General features: G+C 52.9%; 4 protein-coding genes across 7 annotated transcripts in view; 3 read left to right on the forward strand and 1 right to left on the reverse strand.

Annotated features, from left to right (window-relative positions):
* The window catches only part of PTTG1IP (PTTG1 interacting protein), a 142,101-nt gene that overhangs the window by 62,551 nt on the left and 65,877 nt on the right, over positions 1 to 13,673 (forward strand). The gene's annotated exons all lie outside the window — the stretch shown is intronic.
* The window catches only part of SLX9 (SLX9 ribosome biogenesis factor), an 82,739-nt gene that overhangs the window by 54,395 nt on the left and 14,671 nt on the right, over positions 1 to 13,673 (reverse strand). The window lies entirely within an intron of this gene.
* The window catches only part of SUMO3 (small ubiquitin like modifier 3), a 177,081-nt gene that overhangs the window by 51,025 nt on the left and 112,383 nt on the right, over positions 1 to 13,673 (forward strand). The window lies entirely within an intron of this gene.
* Positions 1 to 13,673, forward strand: part of ITGB2 (integrin subunit beta 2) — a 46,932-nt gene that overhangs the window by 8,865 nt on the left and 24,394 nt on the right. The window contains exons 1-2 of one of the 4 annotated variants that reach the window (XM_050784412.1): positions 11,625 to 11,729; positions 12,030 to 12,120. The exons of 1 other annotated variant lie outside the window; for it this stretch is intronic. In XM_050784412.1, coding sequence (XP_050640369.1) covers positions 11,653 to 11,729; positions 12,030 to 12,120 — 168 coding nt within the window. In that variant the 5' untranslated portion in view covers positions 11,625 to 11,652. Of the gene's footprint in view, positions 1 to 4,735; positions 4,857 to 11,624; positions 11,730 to 12,029; positions 12,121 to 13,673 lie in introns of those variants that run through there. 2 more of the 4 variants (XM_050784413.1, XM_050784415.1) reach the window with 2 other exon arrangements.

Raw genomic sequence — 13,673 nt, forward strand, 5'->3', positions numbered from 1 at the left:
TGTCATATTTGCATCTGGCTCACACTCGCATCCCCGAGGCCAGTCTGCGACCTTGGCAGTCAGTGGTCTACCCCATGGTTCAATTCTCAAAGCCTTCCACTTGCTCTTTGGGGTCATTTCCACACAGGTTTGGTTCAGGGCTGAGTCTGGAACTTTGTACACAGCTTTATGGGATGCCTCTCTTGAGCCCCTCCTTATTGGTTTCTCATACTCTGTGGCTTTCCAGGAGCCCCCTTTCCTGGTCCTCGCCTCCAGGCATGTCACATGCTTCCTCTGGACACTGTCATATGCTTCCTGCTGGCTCCTGCAGTTGCTTCTGCTGCTGTGGCTGCTGCTATCGCCACTTTGGGAGTGCAGTTTCAGGACAGGGGTTTGCTTCTGGGACAAGAGCAGGAGAAGGAAAACAGCACATCTCCCCCAACTCTCTTCATCCTCTGGGGCAACCCCTTTCCAGACCACTGACCAGAAAGGATGGTTTCTCTTGGCCGTACTCACTGTGCTACTTTGAGGTTCAGACTGCTGCACATCAAAGCCAGGAGACAGGGAAGGGCAAGAGGCAGGACACTGATCACGACCACGCTGTCAGTCCACCCTCACATTTTGATTTCTCTCCACAGTCTGTCTGCTATTATTTTATTCCGTGTGGTGTCTTAGCTGTGCTTGGTGACAGACATAGAGTGCACTCCACTTACTCTGTCTTAGCTGGGACTAGAAGCTACTGGAGCTTTTTGTTCTTCTAAATATCTTGAATTTAATTTTATTGTTTAACAGCATCATCAAAGTAGAAGTTACATGCCAATACTCACTCTTTTTCAGTGTACAATTTTATGATGATTTTTAGAAAATTTACAGAGCTGTGGGCTGGGGGTGGTGGCTCACGCCTATAATCCCAGCACTTTGGGAGGCTCAGGGGAAAGGATTGTTTGAGCTTAGCCCAGGCAACATAGCGAGACCTAGTCTCTGTTAAAAAAAAAAAAAAGAGAGAAAGAAACAACAACAAAAAGAAAATTTACGGAGTTGTGCAATCATCACCACAATCTAATTTCAGAGCATCTCCACCCCCTAAAAGATCCTTCTGCTCATTTGCAGTCACTTCCTTCTAGTTCCTTTAAAAAAAAAAAAAAGATATAAACTATTTTAAGAACACAGAAAAGCATGGAGAGCGCTAGTACCAATGCCTAGACTCCTACCTCTCATCTTGTCAAATCTTAACATGTTGCCTGACTTTGCCCATAACTTTTTCTTCCTTTTTAGTAAAGAAAACTCTTTAATAGAACACTGAAGCCCTCTGCTTCCATCTCCCAGGCCTGTAACCTTCTCTGTCTTCAGAGGTAACCACTGTCCCAGGTTCAAGTGATTCTCCTGCCTCAGCCTCCCAAGTAGCTGGGATTACAGGCACCCACCACCACGCCCAGCTAATTTCTGTATTTTTAGTAGAGACAGGGTTTCACCATGTTGGCCAGGCTGGTCTCGAACTCCTGACCTCAGGTGATCCACCCACCTCAGCCTCCCAAAGTGCTGGGATTGCAGGTGTGAGCCACCGCGACTGGCCTGATGTGTTTATTTCTGAGAGAGATGTGTTAAAGATATTTGCCGTTTGGGGCTGTGTTGGTTTGCTCATATATTTGTCAGTCTTTGTTTTATGTATTTTGAAGTTCGGTACATAAAGGTTTATGACTGCTGAACTGTCTTTGTGGATGGTAACTCTTGTTCGTTACATCTTCCTTTGTTCATTGGATGCATTTTGCTTTGATTTATATCTTTTTGACGTTATGTGATATCTTCGTTAGTATTTTCTAGCACATATGTGTATTTTCCATTTCTTTATTTTCAGCCTTCAGTGTTGTTCTCTTTTAACCATGTATCTGATAGAGAGCCTTTTTTACACTTTTTACTTTTTAATTGGGATAAAATATACATAACATAAAATTCACCATTTTAACCATTAGAAGTATGCATTTCTGTGGCATTAAGGACACTTATTACTGTGTGACCATCACCACCAACTGTCTCCAAAACCATTTCGTCTTACAAAACGGAAACTTTATACCCGTGAAATAATAACTTTGCACTTCCTTGAAATGTTTTTTTTAATCTTACTACAAAAAATTTCACACATCTACAAAAGTAGAGAGAACAGTTTAGTGAAGCCCCATGTCCCCAACAGTGGCTTCGATAATAATCAACTCACAGGTGACCTTGTTGTATCAACACCTCTCTCCCCGCACCCAACCCACCACTCTTTATTTGGAAATAAATCTGAAACATCCTACTGCACCATCTGCAAATATTTCAACATGTAACTCTAAAAGATGGGCACTTTTAAACATAACCACAAACCATTGTCACACCTAAAACGATTAACAATTATTTCAAAACATGCTCCTTGCATGGCAATTGGTTCATATTGAGATTAAATCTCCTAATCCAAAGGGTCTCTCTCCCTTCCTCTCTCCTCCTGTACTTTGCCGTTTGCCTCATGGGGGTTTCTTCAGCTTGGATTTTGCTAACTGCATCCCTACGATGTCATCTCACACATCCCCCCTGACGCTTCTTTGTAGATCTAAAAGCCTCGACCTGATTCAGCCTCAATAGTCACCATTGTTCTTTCTATTTATCTTAATTTCTATTGTTATTTCATTAAGACTAACTCATTAAAGGTGTGTGCATAACGTCTGGTGCATCTGTGATGTTCCCAGCGATGGTCATTGACGACTTGAAGTCATCAGCGGGTGTAGTAGAATGATACTCTCTTTCTGTCCTTCTTCATTATTTTCTAGACTAAGTCTGTAATGAGAAGATGCCCTTGACAGAGAACATTTAATTGGAACTTGTTTTGTCTCTTTATTTCTAAAACCCAATGCAAGACCTTGTTGATTTAAAACGAGAAAATGTAACCCATTCATAGGTGCTGTGATTCCTGCTGGGTTTGACATTATTCCCAATGTCTAATTGTTTGGTTTTTATTTACCTTTCTTGTTTGTTCTATTTTCCCTTACTTTTTTCTTTTAAAGGATTTGTCTCTTTTTTTTTTTTTTTTTTTTTTGCTCAGTTGCCCAGGCTGGAGTGCAGTGGTGCAATCATGGTTCACTGTACCCTCAACCTCTTGGGTTCAAGAGATTCTCCCACCTCAGCCTCCCTGGGACCATATTGGATGCCACCATGCCTAGCTAATTTTCAGAGCATTTTTTTGTAGAGATGAGGGTCTGGGTCTCCAAATGTTGCCTAGGCTGGTCTCGAACTCCTGGGCTCAAGTGATCCTCCCACCTTGGCCTCCCAAAGTGCTAGGATTACAGGTGTGAGCCACCGCGACCAAAATAAAGATTTGTCATATTTTTTTCAGGTATATACATTTTATTTTTATTCCTAAGGAGACTCTTGAATTGTTATCATATATACTTGGAATTTTTTTTAGCAAAATGCCCACTGACGAGCATCTGTATTCCTCCCCAGATAGGATGGAATGACAGTGTGCTCTCTGGCCCCTCCCAACCCAGCCCTCTAGGCATTTTGTTTCATAGTGTTAATATTTTTACCACTATTTTTAAATCAATGGGTTATGATATCATAATTTTTACTTATTTCTTTGCCCAACTTTGTATCATCTGCTCTTGTATTTCTCATGGATTTCTTCATGTCTATTTCTGCAAGACATCTTTAAAACAGAGTTTGGGGGCCAGGCACCGTGGCTCATGCCAGTAATCCCAGCACTTTGGAAAGCAGAGGTAGATGGATCACTTAAGGCCAGGAGTTGAGACCAGACTGGCCAACATGGTAAAACCCTGTCTCTACTAAGAATACAAAAATTAGCTGGGTGTGATGGTACACGTGCCTGTAATCCCAGCTACTTGGGAGGCTGAGGCAGGAGAATTGCTTGAACCCGGGAGGTGGAGGTTGCAGTGAGCCGAGATTATGCTGCTGCCCTCCAGCCTGGGTGACAAGAGCAAAACTCCGTCTCAAAAAAAATTGAAAACAAAAAATAAATACATAAATAAAACAGAGCTTAGGGTAGTAATGTGTCTGAGTCCTTGCTCTGAAGATGTCTGATTTGGGGTTTTTTTTCTAGGTATAATCTCTTTCCCTCCTCTTCCTCTTCCTCCTTCTCTCCCTTCTCTCTCTCTCTGAGCCTGTAGTATTTTAGTGTTCTGTGGTATCATCCTCACGTTCCTAGTTACGGGACCTCATTGATCCATCCCTGAGGGGTTCAGTGGCCTCGCAATCCACGTCCCCGCCCAGATCTGCAGCCTTCCTCCTGTGACCTGAGCGTCTCCTCCTCACTGTCCCTGTTCCCTCCCCTCCCACCCCCGCGTGCAGGTGGATGTCAGTGCGTGCACGCAGCCACGTTTTCTTGCCTGTTCCCATCTCTTTATCCTCCTTGGCTGGTTCCTCTGCTCTGTTCTCTGGCTCAGGAATTTGCTCTCCAGGGTTTTTCATTCTGCTCTTTAGCAGAATGTGTTACTGTTGCTTTCCATCATCAAACTTTTCACTCCCATGGCCTCTGTGTTCTTCTTCCTGATGCATGCCCTCTCCTCTGCCTGGCGCTCCTGGAGGCCAGGCCCCTCTCCCAAGTGCGAATCTGATGGAGGCAGGTCCTTCTTACGGGGACCTCGTGAGAAATGACATGTACCACCTGTCTCTGACATCGGAGCAGCTGTAGAGCAGAGAGGGGCAGGGGTGAAGGGCCACGGTGGTGCAACCCACCACTTCCTCCAGCGAGGAGCTGAGAGGAACAGGAAGTGTCGGGACTTTAGGACCCACGCCTCCAGCTGAGGTTTTTAGACGTGATCCAGGGCAGACTGATAGTGAAGCCCCCACGCCCAGCCAGGAGCACCGCCGAGGCCTCCAGCGCACCGAGGGTGAGTGTGCAGAGGACCCGCCATGTCCACGGTGATTTTTGGAGGGAAGCACCTTCCTGCCCTGGCCTGCAGTGACCCTGGTGACCCTGCTCATGGCCCCGGCCCAGGGGGTCTGGCAGGAAGGGGTCTCCAGACCATCTGCTCCACGGTCCCCTTTAAGACCCAGCAAAGGGAAGTGCCTGCCACTACGCGCAGAGTCACACAGGGTGCTGGGAGCGATTGTGACTGAGGGTGGCGCCGGCATGGGAGGACAAGGGACTGTGAGGCCGGCGAGGCCAGGAGAAGGCTGGGCCCACAAGCGCCTAGGGAGTGGCTGGGGGGTCCTGGCGCTCCGGGCTGGGCAGGAGGAGGGTTCCTGGGGCCTCCTCTGTGAACCTGCTGCGCCTGCCTGTGTTAGGCCCTCCTGTCTGCCTGCTGCCCCGCCAGGCTACAGTGATTCCGTCTCCAGATCAACTCGCAGTGTGTGGTGTGGTTTGTGGTGTGTGGTGTGTAGTGTGGCATGGCATGCATGTACGTGTGTTCATGTGTGGTTCTTGTGTGTAGCATAGCGTAGTGTGGTGTGTGTGTGTATGTATGGTGTGCGAGTGTGTGTGTGATGTGGTGTGGTGTCTGTTGTATGTACATGTGTGATGCACATGTGTGTAGTGTAGCATGGTGTGGTGTGGCACATGCTCCATGCCCTCTGGGACCCTCAAGCTTCCCTGCCTCCTCTGTGGGGACCCCTGGGTGAGGTCTTGCTGTAGGGGAGCGGGCGCTGCTGTGCGATTCTAGTCCAGATGTTTCAGCTGGTGACCCTGGCCTCCCCACGACAGGCTCCTGGAGGCCGTTCCCAAGGTCCTGGTGGGAGGGGGATTGAAGCCATGCCCCTGGGTCCCGGGCCCACCTGGTCCCCTTCTCCCAATACTGCACTCTTGGGGCCAGCCCTCCCCATGCATCCTCCGCCCTGTCACCCCTTACACCACCACACCCACACACAATCCCCTCTCCCCCGGATCTGGGGGCCGGGATCCTGCCCTGCTGTCCCCGTCCGTCCATCTGGGGCCCCTCTCCTCTGTCAGTTCCTGGGTGGGGAGAAGGAGGGATGGCACGGCTGCAATGGGGAAGCGGGGGATGGCCTGAGGGCACAGCCTGGGAGTGAGCTGTGGAGACACAGGGGACACTCACTGTCACTCAACTTCCCCGTGACGGTGGCGCGACGCCCACAGGTTTGGGGGCTGAGGCTGGATTCTGGAGGCTTCACAGAAACAAGCTGCTAGAAGCTCTGGGCCGTCCACCGTCACCGCAGCGCTTCACCATGAGCGGCTTCGCAACTCCACGCCCAGCTCACTGCAGAATCCCCGGGGCCAGCGCCTCACTGAGAGTGGCCTCCAGACTCCACATTTTAGGAAGGAACTCCCACCCCACCCAGTTGACTGCAGAATCCCCGGGTCCCTGCTGGCCTGGCACCCAGTGTTCCCCTTGGTATTCGGGGATGAGTGGGGGAGTCCCTTTGCCGGGAAGAGGTCCCTAGCTGGGCCCCTGCAGGCGGTGGCTGAGCCTTGGCCCCAGGGCCAGTCCCCACCGGGTGTGACATCCTGAGCAGGGCCACAGGGCAGATTCCCCAAATGGCCAGGACCCCTGTGGCCGCCTGACCCCGGAGGGCTGAGGCCCTCGGTGAAGCAGGTGACCGGGCGGGTGTGGGGTTTGGTGTCAGCTCCACAGCATCACTGCCACTCAGCATATGAGTTTCCACTCCCAGCAGTAAATGAACAGACGAGCAACTGAAGGCGCCTCCAGTGCTGGGAGAGGAGACGCTCAGCCACCCAAGGGCCTTTGCCCCAGGGGAATAAATCCGGGCATTTCCTGGTGGGCATGGGCTGGGCTGGAGAAGCTGGGCCTCCTGGCAGGGGCTGGCATGAGATCCAAACACTGCACAGGCAGCTGGACAGTCCTCCCCTGGGCCTCGGGCTTCTCACCTGAACCACCGGGTGGTAACCCCTGCCCCTCAGGCAGCATCAGTGTGACCTGCCTAGTGCACAGTGAGCCTGAGGCAATACGGTCACCACTGGGGGACTCCCTGGGGAAGAGGCCCCCACACTGCAAGGTGCCCACGAAGGGACCACCGCCACCCAGGAGATGGGAGGGACCCTGTCTGCACCCTGTCTGGAAGGGACGTGGGGTGAGCGGGCTATTTGGTCCCCTGGGACTCAGTTTCCCTATCTGTGAAACAGGAGGGGTGGTCTGGCCAATTGTGCACACTCCAGCTGTCTCTACAGTCAATCATGTAATTTGAACTCACTTCCCCAGGGCTCCTGCCAGGCCCAGCTCTGTCCACTCCAGCCCAGGCCAGGCCCCATCAGGTACCAGGGCTGTGGGGCATTTGCCTCTGTGGATGGAGCAGCATGGCGCCTGTGGCGGTTCCATGGAACAGGTCCTGTGTGGCCCCCCTTGCTGCACTCTTGTCCTGTGTTAGAGAACCATGGTTCTGCCTGAGGCCATGTCACCGGAGGCTGGCTCCTGTTCCCGGAGGAGAATGCCAGCAGCCACAGGGATCAGTAACACAGGCATTCACCAGTGGGTACAGACCAGGTCGCTGGGAAGCCCCAACTCAGGGGGCTCTGCAGTGGGCGCCTGGCAATTATGGTGATGCGGGTGACACCCACCCCAAGGCGGACCTGGTGCCAGCAATGATCCCTCATATCCTACTTGGCACAAACTGGCACTAACATGGGGCATTGATTAGGTGGTTGCACGCCTCGACTCTGAGCCCATGTGTGTGGAACCCAGGCCCTGAGTGAGCACAGAGGGCCCTGGTGCTATCCTGAGCAGAGGCTCCTGCCCACCCCCTGCCCACCAGGGGCTGCGTGTTCTCTCTGGCCATCTAGGGACCGAGAGTGCAGAAGAGTTAGCCACAGGGGAACAGCTTCCTGCCTCGCTGATTGGTAAACAGCCTTGCTGGGAACACATGTTGGTGTTAGGAGCGGTGGAGGTTTCTGTGAGTGATGGAAACTCGGGGTAGGGGTTGGGGAGAAAGAGGTGCTGAGAGTCTCAGCAGAGGGCAGAGTCCAGGAGTTCTGGAGCGCAGTTCGGAGCCCATGTGCTGTGCCCAGAGGAGAGGCTGGCAAGCCCATCCCATGGATGGGTGAATGGGTGAGTGACAGTGGTGACAAGCCCACGCCAGCAGGGAGGTCCCACTGCCATGAAGCAGTGTCCTCAGCAACGTCACGGTGGGAACAAGAAAGCCAGTGGCTTTGGAATCTGGAGGAGCAATTTCAGCACAATGCATCGGCCACCATGAAATTCAGTTTTTTTTTTTTTTTTTTGAGACAGAGTCTCGCTCTGTCGCCCAGACTGGAGTGCAGTGGCCAGATCTCAGCTCACTGCAAGCTCCGCCTCCCGGGTTTACGCCATTCTCCTGCCTCAGCCTCCCGAGTAGCTGGGACTACAGGCGCCCGCCACCTCGCCCGGCTAGTTTTTTGTATTTTTTAGTAGAGACGGTGTTTCACCGTGTTAGCCAGGATGGTCTCGATCTCCTGACCTCGTGATCCGCCCGTCTTGGCCTCCCAAAGTGCTGGGATTACAGGCTTGAGCCACCGCGCCCGGCCGAAATTCAGTTTTTAAAATGTCCTTTTTTCATTTATCACAGAAAGGGTGGAAAATACAAACAGGAATAATGAAAATTGAAAATACTCATAGTGCCACCACCCAGAGAAACACAGAATATTTTGGTACTGTCTCTCTTCCTCTTTCCCACAAATTCACTTTCACCACAAAGCCAAGCTGCCCTGATTAGCCGTTCGCATGTTTTTGTTGCTGTGTGGGACTCCACAGTGCGGGCATCAAAACTGCCAAAGCGTCTTCCAGGTTGATGGCTACACAGGGAATCAAGATATTTTGGCTGAAATCCCTGGTTCTTTCCTAGCGTGACTTGTATGTTTCTTAGGCAGTTTTCTTTCTTCAGTTTTCTTTCTTCTTTTGTGAATTACCTGTTCAGGGTGCCACAGCCTGGAAACATCCTTGAATGGAGTATTTACCTTTTTGTTATTAATTTCTAAGATATCTTTAGAGGGGAAGATTACCAGTTACCTTTTGCACTAGAGAGATATTAGGTATTTTCTCTATGCAATTTGTTATGTACAACATGTGTCATTTTCAGAGTCTGTCTTCTTGTTATTTTCCCCCTTAGCTTTTCTTTTTTTTTTTTTTCTTTTGAGACAGAGTTTCACTCTTGCTGCCCAGGCTGGAGCACAGAGGTGTGATCTCAGCTAACTGCACCCTCCGCCTCCCGGGCTCAAGTGATTCTCCTGCCTCAGCCTCCCGAGTAGCTGGGATTACAGGTGCCCGCCGTCAGGCCCAGCTAATTTTTGTATTTTTAGTAGAGACGGGGTTTCACTATGTTGCCCAGGCTGGTCTCAAACTCCTGACCTCAGGTGATCCACCTGCCTCAGCCTCCCAAAGTGCTGGGATTACAGGCGTGAGCCACCACGCCCGGCCTCCCCTTAGCTTTCATGCTGAGGTTTCCTTAGTCTTAGATACCTATTCTTCTATTTCCTTTATTGTTTTATTCCCTAAAACCGAAGTCCTACACATTTGTGGCCATTCTTTTACGTCCACAACAAGAGCGTCCAGGGCCTCAGCCTCACGTTGCCACCCGGGAACAGACAGTCTCCTTCGTGTTAGACGGAAGAGTGGTGTCCCCTGGTCTAAAATGCTGTAAATATCATTGGATTTCCCTTTGACTTGAGGTATTTAGCGGAGTACTTTAGCATTCTTTATTAATATGTGTGTGTGTGCGGGACGGGGTGTCTTGTTTTATTTCATTTGGCCAGAAATTGTGGCCTTTAAAAGTTGTGCTATCAGGCCGGGCGCAGTGGCTCATACCTGTAATCCCTGCACTTTGGGAGGCCGAGGCGGGTGGATCACGACGTCAGGAGTTCAAGACCAGCCTGGCCGATATGGTGAAACTCCATCTCTACTAAAGATACAGAAATTAGCCGGGCCTAGTGGTACGCACCTATAGTCCCAGCTACTCAGGAGGCTGAGGCAGAAGAATTCCTTGAACCTGGGAGGCGGAGGTTGCAATGAGCTGAGATCGCACCACTGCACTCCAGCCTGGGCAACAGAGCGAGATTCCGTCTCAAAAAAAAAAAAAAAAAACAACAGTGCTATCAAACTTCACAGATAGTAAAACGAACGGTAGGAACGCATCTCCCTGACCCTTGGGGAAATACACGTTTGCAGTGTTGGAGGGTCAGAGGAGACATGGGCTGGGGGTTCCTGCATCCTCTCCGCTCCGACTTGTTCCGATCTGATTTGACCTGTCTTTGTCCCTGGATTTCCTGGAGCCTCTGTGATCCAAGAAAAGCGTTCCAGCCCGCACCTGAATGGCTCTTCTCTCCAGTTCTTTATCATGTTCCTACGAAGCAGAGATGAGTCCATCTTGATGCTCTGGGTTTTGGCTTAGAAGGTGGATGCCTAGTTTATAATCATCCCTTGAGCCTTCAGTTCCCTCCCACTTCCTCTTCCTTCCAACCTCGTCCCCCACCGGCATCGTCCATCGCTTCCTGTGTACCTCCGAGTCACTTTGATGTGAGCGTGTCTCCTCTAAGAAGCATAAAGTGGGTTTTATTCCCTGACCCCAGCACAGGCAGGAGCAAGCTCTGATGCAAAGTTCTAATGGGTCTGTGGGGCCTCTGGCTTCTCAGGCAGTCTCATCTTAGGGTTTTACGGGGTTGCAAAAAGGAAGCCTGACCCTGCTGATTCCTCTCCCAGCATAGGCTCTGCCCTCTCTCTGCTGTCTCACTTTAAAGTTTCTTTTCTTTTCTTTTCTTTTCTTTTCTTTTTTTTTTTTTTTTTTTTTTTTTTTTTTTTTTTTTTGAGACAGAGTCTCGCTTAGTCGCCCAGGCTGGAGTGCAGTGGCGCGATCTCGGCTCACTGCAAGCTCCGCCTCCCGGGTTCACGCCATTCTCCTGCCTCAGCCTCCCGAGTAGCTGGACTACAGGCGCCCGCCGCCTCGCCCGGCTAATTTTTTTGCATTTTTAGTAGAAACGGGGTTTCACAGTGTTAGCCAGGATGGTCTCGATCTCCTGACCTTGTGATCCGCCCGCCTCGGCCTCCCAAAGTGCTGGGATTACAGGCGTGAGCCACCGCGCCCGGCCTTCTTTTCTTTTTTGAGACAGAGCCTCCTTCTGTCACCCAAGCTGGAGTTCAGTAGTGCCATTAAGCTCACTGCAGCCTCCCTCTCCTGGGCTCCAGTGATCCTCCCGCCTCAGCCTCCCGAGTAGCTAGGACTAGAGATGCATACCACCATGTATGGCTAGCTTATTTTCTATTTTTATTTTTCGTAGAGATAGGGGTCTCACTATGTTGCCCAGGCTGCTCTCAAACTCCTGGCCTCAAGTGATCCTCCTGCCTTGGCCTCCCAAAACACTGGGATTGCAGGCATCAGCCACCACGCCGGCCTGTTCGTTTCCCGTGTTTGCTCCTGTTCTCCTGTCTTTGACTTCTGTGAAAGGGTGCGTGTGATTTGGCCTGGATCTGCTGCAGGTCTCTTCCGACGCCGCTTTTGTGTCTCAGAGCCTGAATGCTCAGAGCTTTGCTTGCCGTGAAGTAGGGTTCATCTGGTGCCCGGGAGGGAAGGGCGCCCGGCCCCCGAGGGGTTCTCCGGGGAAAGATGACCCCATCCCCCGGGTCCCGCCCCTCAGCCCCCCGCTTCCCCTGTGCAGGGGACTTGGTGACAGATACCACTTCCTGCAGCTGGGCTGGGGTTGCACCAGCACTTCCCTCTCGGGCAGGGTTGAGGTCAAGGGCGACTCTGATGCAAGGTTCTGAGAGGCCCGTGGGGCTGTGGATTCCTGAGCAGCCTCAGCTTTGGGTTTTGCACCTTAGGTCTTGGTAAGGGGACCCGCCTGCCCTTAGACGTGGGAAGTCCAGGAGCTGGAGGACGAGGAGGGCGCCCGCCCCCAGTGTGGGGCAGCAGGGAGGGCAGCAGGGTCATCAGGCTCCAGGCTGGAGCTCTGGGGCCTGCTCGGGGGGGGGGGGTGCAGGACGGGGGGTTCTGTGCTCTTCCTCCCTGCTTGCCCTGCAGCTCTGTCGGCTTAGCTTCAGGGCACCAGAGGTGACAGTGGCCCAGGTACCTGCCTGTTTGCCTGAATGCTGTCCTACATCTGTGCCTTACCCATTCCCGTCCCCCAGGGAGCTGGCACAGGCCCTTCGACCACCTCCAGGCACACGGAGGAAACGGACGCAGAGAGGCCAGATGCGGTCTTGGTTTCTTAGGCCTCAGGTGAGGCCCTGGACCTCCGTGGGCCATCCTGGCTACTGGGTGGAGGGGCTGCCCTGCCCTGTTCTCCCACAGAAGGGAGGCCGGCTGCCAGGCTCAGTGCACTGCCTTACCTCCCGGAGCCGACCTTCGTCCCCAGCTGTTTGTCTGGGCTCAGCCACTGGCATCGGGGGGTGGGGCAGGGCCTGGCTTCTCTTATGCCCCCAGCTCCGAGCCCCCCAGGGCTGTTCATGGAGGAGCAACAGTGGGGAGAGGTTGGCTCCCCGCCCGCCCCCTTGCTGTGGTCATGGTCAGGGCACTGTGGTCTCTGAGCCAATCCTGCTGGAATCAATGTGCACCCCATCTCCCTAGGGGCAGGGGTTTTGCTCAGGGTAACTGGGCTCCAGGTCCATATCTTGCTGCTGCTGGGGGCCTCAATTTCCCCATCTGAGGGTACAAAGTGTTTGCATGCCGCTGGTCATGACTGTGTTAGGGGCGGAGATGTCAAGTCTGCGGCCCCAGGGAAAGCGTGGAGCTGGGGTGTGGGTCCTTACCAGCCTGGCTGAGGCTGCCGGGGGAAGGCTGCACCCCCTCCCCACTTGGCACAGCTGCGAACTGGGGGTGTCCTGAGGCCAGCTGGACCCTGCACCCTGGGGTGGCTCCAGCATGCACAGGGTCTCCGGTCAGCTGAGGGGTTGGTGGGCACTCATGGCACCGAGGTCTGTCCAGGCGCGGGACTTTGGGGGGGCGCAGATGGAGAGCTGGAACTGGCCTTGGCCTGAACCACAACCCCCAAGGATCAGAGACACAGGGGCTTTCAGACACAGGGTAGGCCCGGTGTGAACCCAAACCACCTCCTCCAGGAAGTTACAGCAGGTGCAGGTTCTGTTTTTGACCCCAGAATGGGAAGGATCAAGGGTTCCCTTTTGACATTTTGGAATTCTGACTGTAATGTTGCTGGGAACCAGGAAACGAGGTCACCTCCAAAACGACAGGACCTTGGGGCTGGTTGGGGCCTCTAAGCTGTGGGATGCTCAGATGGGCCCGGGTGGGTGTTCCGTCGGCCTCAGAGCCCCCGGCACAGGTGCAGGGGTTTTGGGGGATGGAGGGGAGCCAGGGCCTGTGGCTGCGGGCACCCAAGCCTCCCCGGCCACAGCACAGCACCCAGCACTGTCTTCAAAGTGAGCAGGCCCTAGTTTGGGGTTCTGCTGGCTTGGGTCTGCCCACTGAACCTTGGGTGACCCTGCCAGCACCACCCGAGGGCAGTGGGTGGGGCAGAAACGCCCCAGGCGCCTGGGAGGCCGCGAGAGGAACCGGCGTTTGCTGGGGGAGGTGTGTTCATCTTTGCTTCTGATAACAGCCCCAGGGTAACAGAAGCGTCTTCCCGCCCACTATGGCAGGAAGGCTCCTGGGTACCCCTTCTCAGAACCTCTCCACCTCTTGGTGCCAGATAAAAGGGTCCCAGCGAGGACCCAACGTTCTCAGGTCCTGGAGGTCAGACCCAGAGGCCCACCCCACCTAGGAAGCCCTAAGACCCCCCAAGGAGCCGACCTAGGGCTGCTTTGGGCACCTCCAGG

This window comes from Macaca thibetana, chromosome 3 (genome assembly GCF_024542745.1).
Source record: "Macaca thibetana thibetana isolate TM-01 chromosome 3, ASM2454274v1, whole genome shotgun sequence".
NCBI lineage: Eukaryota > Metazoa > Chordata > Mammalia > Primates > Cercopithecidae > Macaca > Macaca thibetana.